General features: G+C 37.8%; 1 protein-coding gene across 1 annotated transcript in view; it reads right to left on the bottom strand.

The window, feature by feature from the left end:
• The window catches only part of LOC126234993 (dynein beta chain, ciliary-like), a 732,993-nt gene that overhangs the window by 477,102 nt on the left and 236,796 nt on the right, over positions 1-19,095 (bottom strand). The window contains exon 19 of the mRNA XM_049943730.1: positions 17,116-17,258. Coding sequence (XP_049799687.1) covers positions 17,116-17,258 — 143 coding nt within the window. The remainder of the gene's footprint in view (positions 1-17,115; positions 17,259-19,095) is intronic.

The following is a 19,095-nucleotide window of genomic DNA, read 5'->3' as shown; positions in this document are numbered from 1 at the left end:
ATTTACCATGGAAGAGAGTTGTAGCTGCAGCGAAAAGGAAATTCAATGCGACTACAATGCAACTCGTATATGGAAATGTTCAGTTACTTAGTTGCTCTTGATTAGCTCTAAAGTACTTTTGTGATAGTTGTCTGGATGCAAACACTATTAGATTCTTTCAGTTTTGGAAGTTTGATAATTCATGAGGTAGAGACTGAAGTATTGCTCAGTCATTCGACTGATGAAAGTTAATCTTTACCGTTCTCAATGCGACGGTATAGTAAGACGACTGTTAGACTTCAATTGAGTGATATTGGTTTATTGGACTTAGCCTTCGTACTGATGAACAGTTACAAACCTTGAGAGCAATGGATCAATGACAGAAAAACAATTCATAGTCTTGAGTGGGACACAATAAAACGAAGACACGAAGAAAGGCCAGTACGCTGATTAGTCAAACGTTGTCGACAGTGTCACGATTACTGAACTGAACAGAAGTTAATCTTGAATGACATATTGGTGTGCGTGTGTTGTAGGGACAAACAATTAATTACAGAAAGAACAATAAAATCTGAATCAAAAGGTAAATTTTACATGTCGCTGAACTCATTAAATGGACAATACAATGTGTATTAATGCACGTTGATTGACTCTTTAAACATTTTCAGTGACTAAGTGAATACAAGAATAATGGACAGTAAAGAGTGATCAGTTTAAACCAGTATTACGGCGTATTTTTTTTAAAAAAAAGCATTTACTCCAACATAAGTTATCTCTGGAGTTACATCAGACCGTTGTTAATAACTGTATGTAGCAACGGCATAGCAACGGAATAGTAGAAAGCAAATTTTCGTCCTCGCTATGTATAATGTGAAAAACAACCGTAATGATGAAGTCAAGAATCAGGATTTTATTTCATCATGGAGCTAACTGGGCATAAAAATAAATATAAACAATTGCAGTTTAACAGTTCACACAAACTGAGAAGACTGTTGCAGACAGATAACAGAATATTTCTAAACCACACAAGGAGTTGTGCTCTTACGAGAGTTACAGGTGCTGTTCCACGTCGCACCGACGATGACGAACCTTGTTACGAGTCGCGTCTCTTCCCGGCGAGTGAAGAAGGAGGGAAGGGACGTCACATCAGTTGGCGCCTACAATGTGTGGCTCAATGACGCAAAGCAACACATCATTTGCCTATAGCGCGAGGCTTGACAACGCCGGACTACACATCGTTTGGCACTTCATATCGACGACATCGGCAGAGACAACATGCGGAGCTCGCCGCCTCTATGACTGCCACATGAGGGTCAACACTTCACGACTAAGAGATATTTGTAGACGGAGCGATACAACGCTTCGGAGAACTGTTCGAGAGCAGAACGTTGGCCGAAACAGTGACATAAGCTGCTGGCAGGGACGTGGGCGGAGCTGCGACGACCCCAAATAGACGATAAACAGTAAGCACTAATCAAAATAAGTGATTATTCAGGTACCATAGATTTCAATATTTTACCATATTGGTAATAGTGAGATTTTCATTATGCTTGTATCAAGTAGAAGTAAATGTAGTGTCGTTTGAATATTGTAACTGTAGTAAATCGTAGTTAACAAGATTTTCCATCATGTCAAAGCGAAGTAGGAGATTATGTAGCGATTTTGACAAAAAACATTACAGAATCTGGTGATGAACTAAGTTAATTATCTGAACATGAGGAGATAAACAGAACAATCGTTAACATAGGAGGAGAATGGTTTACAGAGTCAGACAAAATTATTACTCCTAGTGTATCTGGTTGTGGAATGTAAAGTAAGGTTACGGAACTAGATGATAATAATTTTGATCCCAAGGAGAAAGCAGGCAATGAATGCATGATGAATGTTGCACAAACCGGTTCAGGAAAGATAGATGTACTTAGTGCTATACTATCAAAGCTAAATATGTTGGGTGATTTAAACACTAAGCTAGCTGAACAACAAGTGATATTAAATGCTAAATTTTCTGATGTAGCTGAACAACAAGCAACTTTAAATACTAAATTTTCTGATGTAGCTGAACAACAAGCAACTTTAAATACTAAATTCTCTGAACAGCGGGAGATGTTAGAAAATAGATTATCTGACATCAATGCTAGGATAATGGAGCAGCAAGCATCTATCAATGCCAAATTTAGGTATCAACAACAGGCCTTAGAAAATAAATTTGCAGAACAACAGGCTAAAATGATTGCTGCTTTGGAGAACAAGTTTATTCAACAGCAGGTTAACGTTGATAATAAAACTGATAATGTAGAATCCAGATTAGTTTATCGAGAAAAAGAAGAAGTTAAAATTATTCACCATATAGACAAGATCCATGAAAGTGTAAGTAATTTTTCAGAACAGTTTGGGGTCGTATCAGAAAGGGTTAACACCTTGATTGAGAATAAATGCCGTATTACCAAAAAAAAATAAAGGGATTAACTAGTTGTCTAAATGATTTAGAGTGCGGCTCATTAAGTAAAATAGAATCAAGTAGTAATGTCAAGCCGGAAAATGAACAAATAGGTAACCATACAAAATCTAACTGCGAGAGAAAACGTCCACGAGTACAACATAGCATGCATACAAGTGAACCATGGGAAGTAATCACCCAATCGGATGAAGAGGATGATCCTAATGTTCAAAGAAGTTGTATTTTATCATTATAGGTAGAACATAGTAGTTTCAAAAGTACACAATTTCCTATTTTTTCAAGTGAAAAGAATAACATTAATCCCAAAGTATTTATTAATTCTTTTAAAAGGATATTTCCACATAGTTGGACAGAGTATGACAAACTACAGTTCATAGTATCAAAAATTGTAGGAGAAGCAGCATTGTGGGCTGCTGAGATAAGTGAAACCTGCAATACGTGTTCCGAATTTGAAAAACTATTTCTAGCAAAATACTGGCCAATAAGTAGACAAGAGAGATTACGTGAAGAGGTTTATCAGCCTGAATTTTGCTATTCAAAGAAAGAAACATTGAGATAATATTTTGATAGTTATTTCAACAAGACACGTTATTGGACTGAAACAATTTCGAGTAGGGAGGTTATTAGAATATTAAAAGGCAGATTACCTTTTAATATCAGAGAGAAACTTATACATGTACCCGATAGTGATGAAGAACGATTTCTGTCAGTAATCGATTCAATCGACATGCTGATGGAAGATGCGAGACAATGGCCAAATAATAATAGTAATTATTATTCTAGGAATAATGTGTGTATCAATCAATGGAATAATGGTAATCAAAGTAACAGTCATTCTCCAGACTTTAACCGAAGTAACAATAATTCTAAAAACAGTAGTGGACATGTGGATCGTGCACAAAAGAATAATCAAAATTGGAATATGAATTATAAATACTCTCAAGGGAACTTTGTAGGAAATAATAACCAAATGCCAGGAGCAGGACATTTTCAATGGGTGAACGCTGTAAATACAAATAGGAAAAGAAAGTTTGGGAGGCAGCAGCTGTCAAACAATCCATGTTGTGACGATGGCCATAGGAATAATTGCGCTCTTATGGAGCCACCGAATAAATCAAATTGGGGTACGTATCGGATGAATAATGCAGGATGGACAAACACTAATACTACAGGTACGTCTTCTGGATCTACCAGACCCATACCATTGACAGATGGGAGAAATGTAGTTGTGGATAATACATATCCACCAACAGGAAATGAAATTCATTTAGTAGAGGTACATGAACCGCCGAGGAACTTGAATGACGGGTGGTCAAACTAGTACTTGTCATTTCAGGTCTTCGTCAGGTAAACATCGCAAGTCAGTATTTTTTTTTTTTTTTTTTTTTTTTTTTAACCTCCGATTGGCTGTAAATAAAAGAAAAATGTACAGAAAATAATAATTTTATTACCAAAAGTACAGTAAAGTCTTAACTTATTTTTCTACATAATCGCCAAAACGATTGAGGCACTTACCATACCGTGACACAAGCTTTTCGATGCCTTCCTTGAAGAATGTTGCCACCAGTGAGGACAGGTAAGTCTTGACGGCGTCCTGAAGTTCTTCTTTAGTAGCGAAGTGCTGCCCACCTAACCATGCCTTCAGTTCTCGGAACAGGTGATAATCACTTGGTGCTAGGTCCGGGCTGTACACTGGATGTTCAAAAACTTCCCATTTAAACTTTTTGAGGAGGTCTTTTGTCATGTTGGCACTGTGTGGTTGGGCATTGTCATGGTTCAAAACAATGTCAGACGAAAGCATTCCTCTGTGTTTGTTTTGAATGGCTCAGCGGAGATGACGTAAGGTTTCACAATAAACTTCCTTGATTATCGTCGTAGCTTGCTCCATAAAGTCCACCAGCAGCACTCCTTTATGGTCCCAAAACACAGTGGCCATTGTTTTTCTTTTCATCAGTGAATGTTTAAACTTTTTTGGCTTGCTTGGGGAAGCTTGGATTGTTCCTTTCAGGATTGTCATAGAGGACCCACGTTTCATCGCCAGTAACAATCGACTTCAAAAAAACGTTTCCCTCATTGGCATAATGTGTGAGAAAAGATAATGCTGACGCCATCCTTTGCATTTTGTGGTCGGTACTCAGCATTTTTGGGATCCAACGTGCACACAATTTCCGATAGCCGAGGTCTTGAGTCACAATTGTGTACAAAGCAGACCTTGAAATGTCTGGAAATTCATCAGACAGTTCGCTAATTGTAAACCTTCGTTTGCATCTCACCGCCTGATCAACACGCTCAACAAGGACTACAGTGCGACAGACTTGTGACCTTGTCCGCCTTCATCATGGACGTCTGTTCGTTCTTCTTTAAATTTTCGACACCATTCCCGAACATTACCATCACTCATAACGTTGTTACCATACACGTTGCCCATACTGCGATGGATTTCCGCAGCACTACATCCTTCTGCTTGCAGAAAGCGGATTACACTTCGTAACTCACATTTGGCGGGAGCATCGAGCGTAGCGGCCATGTTTACATGGATGTAGCTCAGCTACGAGTGACACACTGAAGCTGAAAACGGCAGAGGTTGTGGTGGGGGAGCTGGGCAATCGCATGACGCACAGGTCCGGCCCCTTCCTACCTCTTACTTGCTTAGATGGACGATCGGAGGTTGGAAAAAAAAAAAAACAGCCCTCGTAATACGGAACCGGAAATTCCGGAAGATCTCATGAAAGAACCAAGGAATGAAACGAATGAGAAAGGGTATACTTTGCAAGCTATTGTAGTAGTAAAGATTAATAATTTACCAGTTAGTGTACTGATAGATACAGGGGCGACAGTTAGTGTGATGACAATGGGTTGCTTGAATATGGTGAGTCAGCAACAAAAAATACTCACCTTACCAGTAACAGGCTGCACAGTGTCAGGGGCGTTCAGCGCGAAAGCGCAACTCATAATTAAGCAGATATGGGCGACAGTGGAACTACAAGGAGTAGCCATAGAATGCACTTTCTTGGTAGTGTCTAGAATGTCAGCACCGTGTATTTGGGGTATGGATTTTTTATATGATTATGGTGCAGTGATTGATATTAAGGAAGGTGTGTGTGTACTTTTATAGTTAAAGGCAAACCATTAAATGTAATTTCGTTGAAGAATAAGATTATTTTAGGAAAGTATTGCCAGAATCTAACCATTAATTGTCTTCCTGTAAATGCTTACATTTCAAGAATAATAATTGTGTTAGGCAAACTGATGCTGAGAGCGATGTATCGAGCATCACTGAAAAAGTACGAGAATTGGAATATTTATCACCCCAACAACAAACTGAATTGAGAGAGGTCTTGCAATTATTTTTGCCTGTATTTAATAATAATACCAGGAGTAATTAAGGACTTTGAAAATTGTATCGAAACATACCCTCATTCGACTTTTTGTAAAACTACATATTCAGTCCCTTGGTCGAAAACAGAAGCTGTAACTAAAGAGATAAAAAAGATGATAGACTGGGGAATTATTGAGACTTCCACATCCGAATACTCAAGCTCATTAATGGCAGTGACTAAGCCAAACGGTGACATTTGGTTAGTCTTAGACGCTCGTGATATTAATAAGATTATTGAGCCTGTGAGGACCCATCCAGAGAATTTAGAAGAACTATTACAGAAATTTCACGGGGTGAAGTTCTTCACCTCCTTTGACCTCCGAAGCTCATATTGGCAAACTAAAATGTCTAAGGAATCAAGAAAGTATATGGCATTCATTTACCTGGGACGTAGTTACCAATTCAAAGTAATGCTGTTTGGACTGAACGTTAGTGGTAGCTTAGAAAATTTAAAAAGGAAAATGGATAGGTTAAAGTTAGATATAGTGGGAATTAGCGAAGTTCAGTGTCAGGAGGAACAATACTTTTGGTCAGGTGAATACAGAGTTATAAATACAAAATCAAATAGGGGTAATGCAGGAGAAGGTTTAATAATTAATAAAAAAAATAGGAGTGCAGGTAAGCTACTACAAACAGCATAGTGAACGCATTACTGTGACCAAGATAGACACAAAACCAACGCCTACTACAGTAGTACAAGTTTATATACCAACTAGCTCTGCAGATAACGAAGAAATTGAAGAAATGTATGATGAGATAAAAGAAATTATTCAGATAGTGAAGGGAGACGAAAATTTAATAGTCATGGGTGACTGGAATTCGATAGTAGGAAAAGGAAGAGAAGTAAACATAGTAGGTGAATATGGACTGGGGGTAAGAAATGAGAGGAAGCCGCCTGGTAGAATTTTGCACATAGCATAAATTAATCATAGCTAACACTTGCTTCAAGAATCATAAAAGCAGGTTGTATACATGGAAGAAGCCTGGTGATACTGACAGGTTTCAAATAGACTATATAATGGTAAGACAGAGATTTAGGGATCAGGTTTTAAATTGTAAGACATTTCCAGGGGCAGATGTGGACTCTGACCACAATCTATTGGTTATGAACTGTAGATTAAAACTGAAGAAACTGCAAAAAGGTGGGAATTTAATAAGATGGGACCTGGATAAACTGACTAAACCAGAGGTTGTACATAGTTTCAGGGAGGGCATAAGGGAACAATTGACAGGAATGGGGGAAAGAAATACAATAGAAGAAGAATGGGTAGCTCTGAGGGATGAAGTAGTGAAGGCAGCAGAGGATCAAGTAGGCAAAAAGATGAGGTCTGGTAGTAATCCTTGGGTGACAGAAGAAATATTGAATTTAATTCATGAAAGGAGAAAATATAAAAATGCAGTAAATGAAGCAGGCAAAAAGGAATACAAACGTCTCAAAAATGAGATCGAAAGCAAGTGTAAAATGCCTCAGCAGGCATGGCTTTAGGACAAATGTATGGATGTAGAGGCTTATCTCACTAGGGGTAAGATAGATACTGCCTAGAGGGAAATTAAAGAGACCTTTGGAGAAAAGAGAACCACTTGTATGAATATCAAGAGCTCAGATGGAAACCAAGTTCTAAGCAAAGAAGGGAAAGCAGAAAGGTGGATGGAGTACATAGAGGGTCTATACAAGGGCGAGGTACTTGAGGGCAATATTATGGAAATGGAAGAGGATGTAGATGAAAATGAAATGGAAGATATGATACTGCGTGAAGAGTTTGACAGAGCACTGAAAGACCTAAATCAAAACAAGGCCCCGGGAGTAGACAACATTCCATTAGATCTACTGAGAGTCTTGGGAGGGTCAGCCCTGACAAAACTCTACCATCTGGTGAGCAAAACGTATGAGACAGGCGAAATACCCTCAGACTTCAAGAAGAATATAATAATTCCAATCCCAAAGAAAGCAGGTGTTGAGAGATGCAAAAATTTCCGAACCATGAGTTTAGTAGGTCACGGCTGCAAAATACTAACGCGAATTCTCTACAGACCTACGACTTATCTTAGAAGCTAGATTAAGAAAAGGCAAACCTACATTTCTAGCATTTATAGACTTACAGAAAGCTTTTGATAATATTGACTGGAATAATCTCTTTCAAATTCTGAAGGTGGCAGGGGTAAAATACAGGGAGCAAAAGGCTATTTACAATTTTGTACAGAAACCAGATGGCAGTTATAAGAGTTGAGGGAAATGAAACGGAAGCAGTGGTTGGGAAGGGAGCGAGACAGTGTTGTAGCCTCTCCCCGATGTTATTTAATCTATATATTGAGCCAGCAATAAAGGAAACAAAAGAAAAATTCGGAGTAGGTATTAAAATCCATGGAGAAGAAACAAAAACTTTAAGGTTCGCTGATGACATTGTAATTCTGTCAGAGACAGTGAAGGACTTGGAAGAGCAGTTGAACGGAATGGACAGTGTCTTGAAAGGAGGATACAAGATGAACATCAACAAAAGCAAGACGAGGTTAATGGAATGTAGTCGAGTTAACTCGGGTGATGCTGAGGGAATTAGATTAGGAAATGAGACACTTAAAGTAGTAAAGGAGTTTTGCTATTTGGGGAGCAAAATAACTGATGATGATCGAAGTAGAGAGGATATAAAATGTAGACTGGCAATGGCAAAGAAAGTGTTTCTGAAGAAGAGAAATTTGTTAACATCGAACTATAGATTTCGGTGTCAGGAAGTCGTTTCTGGAAGTATTTGTATGGAGTGTAGCCATGTATGGAAGTGAAACATGGACAATAAAGAGTTTGGACGAGAAGAGAGTAGAAGCTTTCGAAATGTGATGCTACAGATGAATGCTGAAGATTAGACGGGTAGATCACATAACTAATGAGGAGGTATTGAACAGAATTGGGGAGAAGAGAAGTTTGTGGCAGAACTTGACTAGAAGAAGGGATCAGTTGGTAGGACATGTTCTGAGGCATCAAGGGATCACCAATTTAGTATTGGAGGGCAACGTGGTGGGTAAAAATGGTAGAGGGAGACCGAGAGATGAATACACTAAGCAGATTCAGAAGGATGTAGGCTGCAGTAGGTACTGGGAGATGAAGCAGCTTGCACAGGATAGAGTAGGATGGAGAGCTGCATCAAACAAGTCTTAGGACTGAAGACCACAACAACATAAAAATTATTGCCTTTGCTAGTCGAACCTTATCTGGTTGTGAATGCTCGTACAGTACTACTGAGCTGGAAGTATTAGCAATGATATGGGCACTAAAAAAGTTCTGATATTTTGTATATGGTAAATGGATAGCGATATATTGTGACCATAAAGCAGTGATGTTCTTAATGATGAGTAGAATGTTATATGGCTGATTTACGCGTTGGGCCTTATTATTACAGGAATATCACGTAATGGTTAAGCATGTCGAACGGAGAGACAATGTTGTCGCTGACACATTGTCGAGGTTACTAACTACCAGGATCAATGAGGTTGAAGAAGAGAGAGTAATGGATTTTAAGGTGATGGTGTAAGGAATACTTTCATATAGGAAAAAGGTTAATGAAATGTGTTCACAAATAGGGCAAATGCAGAAAGTTGATGGTAAATGGAGAAAAATTATAAGTGATTTAAGAACAGGAACGACTGATAAATTTAACAGTCATTACCAACTGCAAGAAGGTGTATTGTTTTATTGTAAAACTGAGAAGGATGAGTGGAAGACATGCATTCCCTCATGGTGTATTGATTCCGTATTGTGGTCCACACATGTGAGATGGGGACATTTCAGAGCTCATAAGTGTGTAATGAAATTACAACAACTAGGTTTCTATCCAAATTTACTGAAAAGAGCTCAAGAAATACTCAAGTGGTGTAGGATATGTCAAAAGGCAAGGCTGGTCAATTATTGTGTTAGAGATGTGTTGCATCCAATAATACCTAGGAAACCTCTAAGCATCGTATCATGTGATACATGTGGGCCATTTCCAGTAGCAAAAGGAAATTTTAAATATGTATTTGCAATGTATGATCTTTTCACAAAATATGTAAAATTGTATGCGTTACGATCAACTGATATGAAACCAATGTTAAGAAGGATCATAGATGATTATTTAGTTAACGTGGGGAAACCTGCAATGCTAATTTCTGATAATGCATCATATTTTTGAAGTAAAGCGTGGCGCGAAACAATGAAGACATGGGGAATTCCTCATGTATTCATTTCCCACTTTAATCTGTCAGGGAACCCCATAGAAGGAGTCTTCCGAGAATTGAACAGATTCATAAAAATATATGTGTGTAACCAACATCGTAGATGGATAGAATTAATCAGAAAATTTGAAGAAATATATAATAAATTATCACTTATGTCAACCAGTTATTCACCTAATGAGATTTTATTTAATAAGCAGCATAGTAATGTGTAGCTTACGTAATAAGACAAAGGATCATGATTAGGTTATACATAGTGTATATTTAAGATTACAACATAAAGCTAATCTTCAAAATAAGTCAATTCGATAAGAAGCTAGGTTTAGGAGTTAGCTACAAAGTTGGTGATTGTGTGTTATTAAAGAAACATCCCAAATCTTCGAAGAGAAAGAATTAAGTAGAAAATGGTGTAGCTTATATAAAGGACCATACAGGATTATTAAAATACCACACGCAGAAAGTTACCTTCTGGAAGATAAAGAAGATAAAAGGAGTATGTCCTCATATAGAATTAAAGAAATATTTTGATTGATTAAGAATTTAATTTTTTTGCATATATAAAGTAGGATAAGATTGGAAGCAAGAAGATGCGAACAACGTTTATGAACTTTTCTATGTAGAATTAGTGGACAATTAATCAGTAGTAGTAGTTCTTGTAATATTTAGGTTAAATTTTAAGTCATCAAAGAAAATGATGAGCTTCATTGAAAATTTACTAAGTAACAGCAGCATGTTTCATTAAGTTTTGTTTAGTAAGCCATCGAGAAAGGTTTTTACTAATGTGCCTCATCATGTTATGCAATAAATGAGGCATCAACTTAATATAAAGTCCGCAAGCACACTGAAACATCTTATCATGGTCATTCCAGAACAAGGAAATTGATTTAAAAGGAAAAGATCACTTATTTTGAGAAAAACGAGATAAGAGATTAATAAAGGAAAATAAATATAAACAGATAAACCAATAAACTTAAAAAGGGTGAAAAACATTTCAATGATAGAACATTACAAATAAAATAAGGACAGTGTTTAAAAAGCTCTACTGGTTAACAGACCAATAGGACACGTGTGAAGTGAGTTGTTGTTGTTGTTGTTGTGGTCTTCAGTCCTGAGACCGGTTTGATGCAGCTCTCCATGCTACTCTATCCTGTGCAAGCTTCTTCATCTCCCAGTACATAATCCAACCTACATCCTTCTGAATCTGCTTGGTGTATTCATCTCTTGGTCTCCCTCTACGATTTTTACCCTCCACGCTGCCCTCCAATGCTAAATTTGTGATCCCTTGATGCCTCAAAACATGTCCTACCAACCGATCCCTTCTTCTAGTCAAGTTGTGCCACAAACTTCTCTTCTCCCCAATCCTATTCAATACCTCCTCATTAGTTACATAATCTACCCACCTTATCTTCAGCATTCTTCTGTAGCACCACATTTGGAAAGCTTCTATTCTCTTCTTGTCCAAACTGGTTATCGTCCATGTTTCACTTCCATACATGGCTACAATCCATACAAATACTTTCAGAAACGACTTCCTGACACTTAAATCTATATTAGATGTTAACAAATTTCTCTTCTTCAGAAACACTTTCCTTGCCATTGCCAGTCTACATTTTATATCCTCTCTACTTCGACCATCATCAGTTATTTTACTCCCTAAATAGCACAACTTCTTTACTACTTTAAGTGTCTCATTTCCTAATCTAATCCCCTCAGCATCATCCGATTTAATTTGACTACATTCCATTATCCTCATTTTGCTTTTGTTGATGTTCATCTTATATCCTCCTTTCAAGACACTGTCCATTCCGTTCAACTGCTCTTCCAAGTCCTTTGCTGTCTCTGACAGAATTACAATGTCATCGGCGAACCTCAAAGTTTTTACTTCTTCTCCATGAATTTTAATACCTACTCCGAATTTTTCTTTTGTTTCCTTTACTGCTTGCTCAATATACAGATTGAATAACATCGGGGAGAGGCTACAACCCTGTCTCACTCCTTTCCCAACCACTGCTTCCCTTTCATGCCCCTCGACTCTTATAACTGCCATCTGGTTTCTGTACAAATTGTAAATAGCCTTTCGCTCCTTGTATTTTACCCCTGCCACCTTCAGAATTTGAAAGAGAGTATTCCAGTCAACATTGTCAAAAGCTTTCTCTAAGTCTACAAATGAGTGAGTTAGTTAATATTATAGTGTTATACCTAAATATTTCTATAATCTATCCCACTCCCTTAAATGGCACAAAATGCATATATTATATCTCCAGATTAATTTACTTATATTCGAGAATTCATCTATGGTATAGAAGGAGTTGTCAAGGAGATATGATTTCAATTTGTTTTTGAAAATATTACTGCTGTCTGTCAGACATTTTATTTCATCCGGTAATTTATCAAAAAGTTTTATAGCAGCATACTTTACCTCTTTCTGTGCCAAAGATAGGTTAAGTAAAGGATAGTGTAGGTCTTTCTTTTTTCTGGTATTGTAATAAGGAAAGTCACTGTTGGTTTTAAACTGGTCCATGTTGCTGGGAAAAAAATTCATTACTGAGTAAATGTACTGTGAAGCAGTTGTAAGAACTCGGTCCGGCACACAGTTTTAATCTGCCTGGAAGTTTCATATCAGCGCACACTCCGCTGCAGAATGAAAATCTCATTCTGGAAACAACCCCCAGGCTGTGGCTAAGCCATGTCTCTGCAATATCCTTTCTTTCAGGAGTGCTAGTTCTGCAAGGTTCGCAGGAGAGCTTCTGTTAAGTTTGGAAGGTAGGAGAAGAGGTACTGGCAGAAGTAAAGCTGTGAGGACGGGGTGTGAGTTGTGCTTGGGTAGCTCAGTTGGTAGAGCACTTGCCCGCGAAAGGCAAAGGTCCCAAGTTTGAGTCTCGGTCTGGCACACAGTTTTAATCTGCCAGGAAGTTTCATATCAGTGCACACTCCGCCGCAGAGTGAAACTCTCATTCTGGATTCTTTAAACTTAATTATTCCTTCGAAACTGACCATAAGTGAGAAATGTGGGAGCTGTTATAGGGTAGTGAATTGAGGGATTTGTTGCCAGTCTTGTAGGAAATATTTTCACTGGGCAGGATGCAGTGGGGAGAATGTTGGGAGAACAGAAGATGCTCTCTCTTGGAACTGCAGAGTATGCAGTAGGAACATTTTGATTGGGGAACAGGAAAGAAAAATCTGTGCCCTTCAGGCACAGTTGGAACAAGCAAGGAAGGAACTGATAAGGATCAATGGAGATAGGGGGGAGGATCGTGGTTGGAAACTGGCAGCTGGTAGGAAGATAGAATGAAAGAGAATGCGATCCAACAGTTTTATCATCAACACCAAAAACAGCTGTCTACCACTGCCAGAGTTAAGTGGAGAAGAGCCTCAGGTAGAACAAGGAGCAGGAAATGTGCAGCACACTTCAACTGAGGCCAAGAAACCTAGGAATATACAAAGTGTTAGGAAGAAGCAAGTGCTGCTGCTAGGTAGTAGCCATGGGCGAGGTGTAGGCCCCGCACATAATATGAACACAATTTTCAATCTTTAGAAAAGAGCCATAAGAATAATAACCAAAAATAGTAGTCGAGCTCATTGTAAAAATCTATTCAAAACATTGAGGATTTTAACTGCTCCGTGTGAATACATTTGCCAGTCAGTTGTACGCATAAAAAATAACACAAGTAATTACTATACAAACAGCTCTGTCCATGACCATGGAACAAGAGCTAGACTCAACTTACATTTACCAAGAAAAAATAAACATAAATCTCAAAACAGCATTTTCTACCAAGGAATGAACCTGAACAATAAATTGCCAAAAGAGATTAAAGAAATTGCAAAAATACACTTATTTAAAAAGGCAGCTAAAAAATATCTGTTATGCAATACATTTTATACACTGAAGGATTACTTAGATAAAACAGATTAGGGGTTTGGAAAAAAAGTTATACAAATAAATAATAATTATGATTATAAAACATCCAAGTTTCCACATAACACCTTCACACTATGTTTTTTCCTTCTTTTTTCCTTTTCTAGAAAAACTTTCCCCAAGCTATGCATAGTGCAATACTAACACCTCTAATGACTGTCTCTAATTAGAAGTCTGTAAATGTATGTGTATACGTATTAGCTTATTTTAAATTGGTTAGAACTTGTAAATACTTTGACATGTCCTATACCCTTGTAAAAAGAGATCTATGGATGAATAAAGCTACTATTACTTCTACTGCTATGTATTAGCTTTTCTAAAATTCTCCTAAATGCAACCAAAAGTGAAACCGGATGGAAATCTGATGGTTTTTTTTAATCTCTTTCTTATGGATGCTAACTTATTTACAAAATGATCCTGTAAATATACGTAGTATGGCCGTGTGTATGATAAATACTGAACCAGTCCTTAAACACTACAAACATTTCTTTTCTTCTTACGCTGAACAAAATTTCATTAGATCAGAAAGAATATTACATAATATCGTAGCACTGAGAACATTTTACAAATACAGCATCAAAGTGTGGTACATTTTTATTTTTCTAGATACTACATCACAGAATAGGAACACTTGTGATTTGAATTTATCCACGCACATTCTTTTAATGTTATATACGTAATGCTTTATAAAGTTTCATGCCAGGAATGAGTATGCCTTTTTAAGGTAGTGAACACTTCCTTCCTTTGAAACTTCCTGGCAGGTTATACAGTTGTGTATTGGACTGAGACTTGAACTAGGAACCTCATGTTTCCTAGGCAATGCTCTCACCAACTGAGTTATTTGGGTCTAGATAGTTGAGTTGGTAAGCGCACTGCCTGCAAGAGGCAAGATTATGGATTTGAGTCCTGATCCTACTTACAGTTTTAACCTGCTAGGTTGTTTCAAAACAGTGCACACTCCTGAAGAGAGTAAAATCCATTTGTGTACCACAATTGTTTGTCTGTATAGTAGTTGTGCATGGATTCATCATGTGAAACAGTTATAACCATTGTTAATTTTTTCTTTTATAACAATGACACTTTCTAATAAGTATATACATTTAGAGAAGAGGTAGAATTTTATTCTCTCTAAATAGCTGTCTGCGTGACATTCTTTGATCTTCTCTTTCTCTGCAGTCTGAAATATTTCTGGCTTGCTCCACAGTTGTCTTAAATACTACTCCATATTTCAATACTGAGTGAGCATATGCAAAATATACAGGGTGTTACAAAAAGGTACGGCCAAACTTTCAGGAAACATTCCTCACACACAAAGGAAGAAAATATGTTATGTGGACATGTGTCCGGAAACGCTTACTTTCCATGTTAGAGCTCATTTTATTACTTCTTTTCAAATCACATTTATCATGGAATGGAAACACACAGCAACAGAACGTACCAGCGTGACTTCAAACACTTTGTTACAGGAAATGTTCAAAATGTCCTCCGTTAGCGAGGATACATGCATCCACCCTCCGTCGCATAGAATCCCTGATGCGCTGATGCAGCCCTGGAGAATGGCGTATTGTATCACAGCCGTCCACAATACGAGCACGAAGAGTCTCTACATTTGGTACCGGGGTTGTGTAGACAACAGCTTTCAAATGCCCCCATAAATGAAAGTCAAGAGGGTTGAGGTCAGGAGAGCGTGGAGGCCATGGAATTGGTCCGCCTCTACCAAGCCATCGGTCACCGAATCTGTTGTTGAGAAGCGTACGAACACTTCAACTGAAATGTGCAGGAGCTCCATCATGCATGAACCACATGTTGTGTCGTACTTGTAAAGGCACATGTTCTAGCAGCACAGGTAGAGTGTCCCATATGAAATCATGATAACGTGCTCCATTGAGCATAGGTGGAAGAACATGGGGCCCAATCAAGACATCACCAACAATGCCTGCCCAAACGTTCACAGAAAATCTGTGTTGATGATGTGATTGCACAATTGTGTGCGGATTCTCGTCAGCCCACACATGTTGATTGTGAAAATTTACAATTTGATCACGTTGGAATGAAGCTTCATCCGTAAAGGGAACATTTGCACTGAAATGAGGATTGACACATTGTTGGATGAACCATTCGCAGAAGTGTACCCGTGGAGGCCAATCAGCTGCTGATAGTGCCTGCACACGCTGTACATGGCATGGAAACAACTGGTTCTCCCATAGCACTCCCCATACAGTGACGTGGTCAACGTTACCTTGTGCAGCAGCAACTTCTCTGACGCTGACATTAGGGTTATCGTCAACAGCACGAAGAATTGCCTCATCCATTGCAGGTGTCCTCGTCATTCTAGGTCTTTCCCAGTCGAGAGTCATAGGCTGGAATGTTCCGTGCTCCCTAAGACGCCGATCAATTGCTTCGAACGTCTTCCTGTCGGGACACCTTCATTCTGGAAATCTGTCTCGATACAAATGTACCGCGCCACAGCTATTGCCCCGTGCTAATCCATACATCAAATGGGCATCTGCCAACTCTGCATTTGTAAACATTGCACTGACTGCAAAACCACGTTCGTGATGAACACTAACCTGTTGATGCTACGTACTGGCGTGCTTGATGCTAGTACTGTAGAGCAATGAGTCGCATGTCAACACAAGCACCGATGTCAACATTACCTTCCTTCAATTGGGCCAACTGGCGGTGAATCGAGGAAGTACAGTACATACTGACGAAACTAAAATGAGCTCTCACATGGAAATTAAGCGTTTCCGGACACATGTCCACATAACATCTTTTCTTTATTTGTGTGTGAGGAATGTTTCCTGAAAGTTTGGCCGTACCTTTTTGTAACACCCTGTATAGTCCTGAGATTATTATATGAAACAGACTTATTCTGGGTGGCAACCAAAGCCTGTATTAAATAAAAGGTCATTTTCACCACACTTTTATTTTAAATTATCACATAATTAACAGTTAGTTTTGAGCACATGTAAGCGCTTAGAGGATGTGGATACATCATCCTCATAAGTGGTGTGAAACATAAATCAAATGCCACAAACAGTTATGCATGACTTGGTTGTCAATGGACATGACTTCAGAATACGTATGCACTAACTGCGCATACATAATCAATTTTGCGGAAATTTATGAGATGTCTCCATCACCTTCAAATGGTATGAAGAAATTTTAGGAGCTTACCTGCCTCCAATAGCATTTAGAAGTCCTTCAGTTACGATTTCATCAACATATCTTACGTAGGCCAGCCATTTCTCACTACATTTTTTATCATTCAGCTTCAACTGCAAATGAGAAATGACATGTTCAATTTCACTTACAGTCCACTATAATACAAAAAAAGCACAAATTTTGACACAGGCATAAATAATTGCCATAATTAGTTTGGAAACCACAATTAAAATTTGAACTTCCCTCTTTTATACTTTTCTTTCATGTTAAAGTTTCAGGGTTGTTTTCAGAATATTGTGACCATCAAAAAGCAATTAAAATTCATCAGTGAAACACCTGCAGTGTGGATGGGTATATTAACAATGTCTATTCACATGGAAGTTGGAATTTCGACCAATAATATTTCCCCAGCCCCTTCCTCCTCCCCAAATAACAATATCCTCACATTACACATCATCTTTATAGCCTCAACTATATAAGGAACTTCTTTGCCATTGAGTTTAAATTAAAAGCCTAAGAAAGCTATACACAATCCAGTCAAATAATTTCTTTATTATGACACTCTGCACTGGAAGAAGTTTGGTGTTGCAACGATTTTTTACATGTGTTGAGTATTCGCTGTGCATTGATAGAGATTCAGACTTGGACCGCTGCCTTGCTTTTCCCACTGAGCTAGTCAAGAAGAACTGATGAGCCAATTAAATACTTCACTATGGCATTACCACTTCCCTTTTGTTAAACATTCAGTGGGACTGAAATGGTACAGTTGATAAAACTCATGAAAAACAACATCATAATTATTATTTTAACAAACTTACTCTATTGAATTCCAATTTCAACTCTAAGGCTCCTGCTAAGACATTCTCTCATGAGTGCTAGTTCTGTAAGATAAGGAAGAAAGATTGGGACACAAGGTGAGTGCTAATTACATTCCGAAATTTTTGTCTCTGGTTCCTTTTTATATGGCTAGAAAAAAACCTGTGTGCAATACAGGGAATGAGGTTCAAAGTATGTATGGTACTGCTTAAAATTGCCATGAATGTTCACGATACGTGCTGATTTAAAATTTAATCCACGTGAACATTAGCCATGAATGAATTTTCCAGGCACCCTCATCACAAAATTTAATCAGCATACAGAACACAAATTTTAACCTTCTGTAGCCTATTGACTGACAATTTGTCTTTTATTATTTAATTTATTAGTCATAATAATTAAAGTACATCAGTTATTCATGGGAGACACAGTTGTTTGGAAAACTGGTTTCATCAGATAATCAAACTGTATATTTTTGTTTACCAATTTGCCAACAAAAATTAAATATATTTATAATAAATTGAATCTCTTGTACTGTTACAAATGCAACTACAGTAGGAATGTACGCACTACAGCCTAGTAAATCAAAAATATTTAACACATATGTTTTTTCACAGATAGTACACATTTATAGAGATAACTCTTACAAAAATAACCTTAATTTCGGTCTGTCTAAACAAGCCTATCCGCTTACGAACAGCTAAGTCTCGCATTTTTTTTCAGGATACTGGCTGCTTTCAAGTACAGCTTCAAACCATCGCAAGACATTATCTGAACATTAAATACTTCAGAAGCAACCAGTACATATTCATTTTCATTTTCTGGACCAATAGCTAATGAGACGCTAGCAGTGTCAGTTTTGTCAGTGATGAAGTTTACAGTTTTGCTATCCTGCATGCTGTGGTGTTCTGGATCTGCATCATCGACACTCATCCATTCTTAAACATCTTCTTCATAACGTTCAAGGCAATTGAGTTCTTAAAGCATACTGGGCATTCTGGACATGTCATTCTGATTGTCATTTTCAATTAGACTTTAAGAACTTTCTGCCATACCCAAAATTTTATTCCAGGATTTTTCAAATTCTGTTCTGTATTATGTGGAAGAAATCACTTTTCCTCATCCTTTTCATACAAGATATCACATGATGGATGAGCTGGTATATTTTCAAGGAGC

Source organism: Schistocerca nitens, chromosome 2, assembly GCF_023898315.1.
Source record: "Schistocerca nitens isolate TAMUIC-IGC-003100 chromosome 2, iqSchNite1.1, whole genome shotgun sequence".
Classification (NCBI taxonomy): Eukaryota; Metazoa; Arthropoda; class Insecta; order Orthoptera; family Acrididae; genus Schistocerca; species Schistocerca nitens.
Note: the sequence above shows the minus strand (reverse complement) of the source record. Positions and strands in the feature narration are given on the sequence as shown.